Genomic DNA, 2,006 nt, shown 5'->3' with positions numbered 1-2,006 from the left:
ATATCTAGGAGAAAATACATATATATATTGATTGTTTTTTTAATAGGTTTTTATATTTAAATACATACAGTTTTCTTTTCATTTGCACGTATAATGAAATTGAAATTTCCCAGTCGTCCTCAGAAATAGCTGAGTGTAGCCTGTAGTGTAGAATGTGTAGAGTAAATACTAAATACTAAATACAGTACAAAATTGAGTAAATAGAGAGAGAGAGTCTCACAGGAGGCCTCGACCTCGACTAAGGAATCAGGGCCTCTGGGGCCGACTGGGGGTCGTACAATGTACAATTGTACGTATTAGAGGGGCATGGGGGCAGCGGGCCCTGGCCTAAGGAGTCCAAGGACTGGAAGCTGGACCCTGTGGCCGTGACTTTTATTTTTTGGCGTTAAAAAGTATTAAAAACAAATAGAAGTATGTTGAGGACTCAGGAGTCAGGAGTGAGGTCTATAAGTTTGTATTGGCTTGAGTTGAACAGAGGAGTGGACATCCATATTAGACCCTGGCTGTCTGATTTTAAGGCTATGTCTCATTTTTTTTTTGCCACGCTATTGGCCTATTGTGCTTGCTTTGTGAGGAGTTCCTGGGTCTCTGGGTCTCTGGGTCTCTGGGTCTCTGGGTCTCTGGGTCGCTGCCTCTCTGGCCTAAGACTCTGGGTCTCTGGGTCGCTGCCTCTCTGGCCTAAGACTCTGGGTCTCTGGGTCGCTGCCTCTCTGGCCTAAGACTCTGGGAGTCTGGGTCTCTTAAGTCTCTTTGTTGCAGCTCTGCCTCCCTGGGAATCTGGAATCTCTACTAGAGAGGAAGCTGGAAAGCTGGAAAGTGGGGAAGTGGGGACTGGCAGCTAGCAGCTTGCAACTACCAACTTGCAACTGGCAACTGGCAACTGGCAACTGGCAACTGGCACCTAGTAACTGGCACCTAGTAACTGGCACCTAGTAACTGGCAATTAGCAACTAGAAGCTGGCAATTAGTTACTGGCAATTAGTTACTGGCAACTAGCAACTGGTAACTAGTAACACAGACAACTAACAACTGGCAATTGGCAACAAGTAACTGGCAACTAGCAACAAGCAACTAGAAACTGGCAACTAGCAACAAGCAACTAGAAACTGGCAACTAGTAACTGGCAACTAGTAACACTTGACAATTAACAACTGGCAATTGGCAACTAGTAACTGGCAACTAGCAACTAGTAACTAACAACTAGCAACTGACAACTAGTAACTAGCATCTGGGAACTAGAAACTTGCAACTGGCAACCGGTAACTAGCAACCAGTAACTAACAAATGGCATCTAGTACCTAACAACTAGCAACTGGCAACTAGTAACTAGTAACTGGCAACTACCAACTACCAACTAGCAATTGGCAGCTGGCAACTAGAAACTAGTAATTGGAAACTAGCAACTGGCAACTGGCAACTAGTAACTAGTAACTGGCAACTGGCAACCAGAAAATCGCAACTGGCAACTGGTAACTGGCAAATCGCAACTGATAACTGATAGCTGGCAAATTGCAACTGTAAATTGCAACTAGCAAATTGCAACTAGCAAGTTGCAACTGGCAACTCAGCTCTGTCTGGTAGCTGGTAACTGGTAACAGGTCGAAGTGTAGCGAATCGAGGACTCGGGTGACCCAAAGTTCAATATCAAGTCTTTTAAAAAGTCTCAGGAAACAGGGGATCAGCTTTAGGGGAGTCAGGGGCTCAGGGTTGTTCAGGCCCATTTTTGTACAGTCGCCCATTTTTGTACAGTCCGGGATAGTCTAGATATCGTTGGCCCACGGTTGAGAAAGCTGCTATCTGGGCTCTTTTAGTTCGTACTTATACGGATTGAGATATTTGCAATTCGTGACAGGGAATTATTAGAGTTCGGGACGCCGAGGAACGTAAATATGCATAAATCTGAGCTAGAGCGTCATCAGACACATCAATCATCACATTCATCAGTCATCAGTTAATCACATCAGAATGCATTCATGTGATTAGTGATTACAGCAGACTGGAGAGTG

At 44.7% G+C, this 2,006-nt stretch overlaps 1 protein-coding gene across 1 annotated transcript; it reads right to left on the bottom strand.

Annotated features, from left to right (window-relative positions):
• Positions 1-1,132: 1,132 nt before the first annotated feature.
• SARC_00870 (hypothetical protein) lies at positions 1,133-1,800 on the bottom strand. Its single transcript, XM_014305404.1, has one exon. It carries the CDS (start codon positions 1,737-1,739, stop codon positions 1,425-1,427), a length of 315 nt encoding a protein of 104 aa, XP_014160879.1. The 5' UTR covers positions 1,740-1,800; the 3' UTR covers positions 1,133-1,424.
• Positions 1,801-2,006: the final 206 nt, after the last annotated feature.

Source organism: Sphaeroforma arctica (genome assembly GCF_001186125.1).
Source record: "Sphaeroforma arctica JP610 unplaced genomic scaffold supercont1.31, whole genome shotgun sequence".
NCBI lineage: Eukaryota > Ichthyosporea > Ichthyophonida > Sphaeroforma > Sphaeroforma arctica.
Note: the sequence above shows the minus strand (reverse complement) of the source record. Positions and strands in the feature narration are given on the sequence as shown.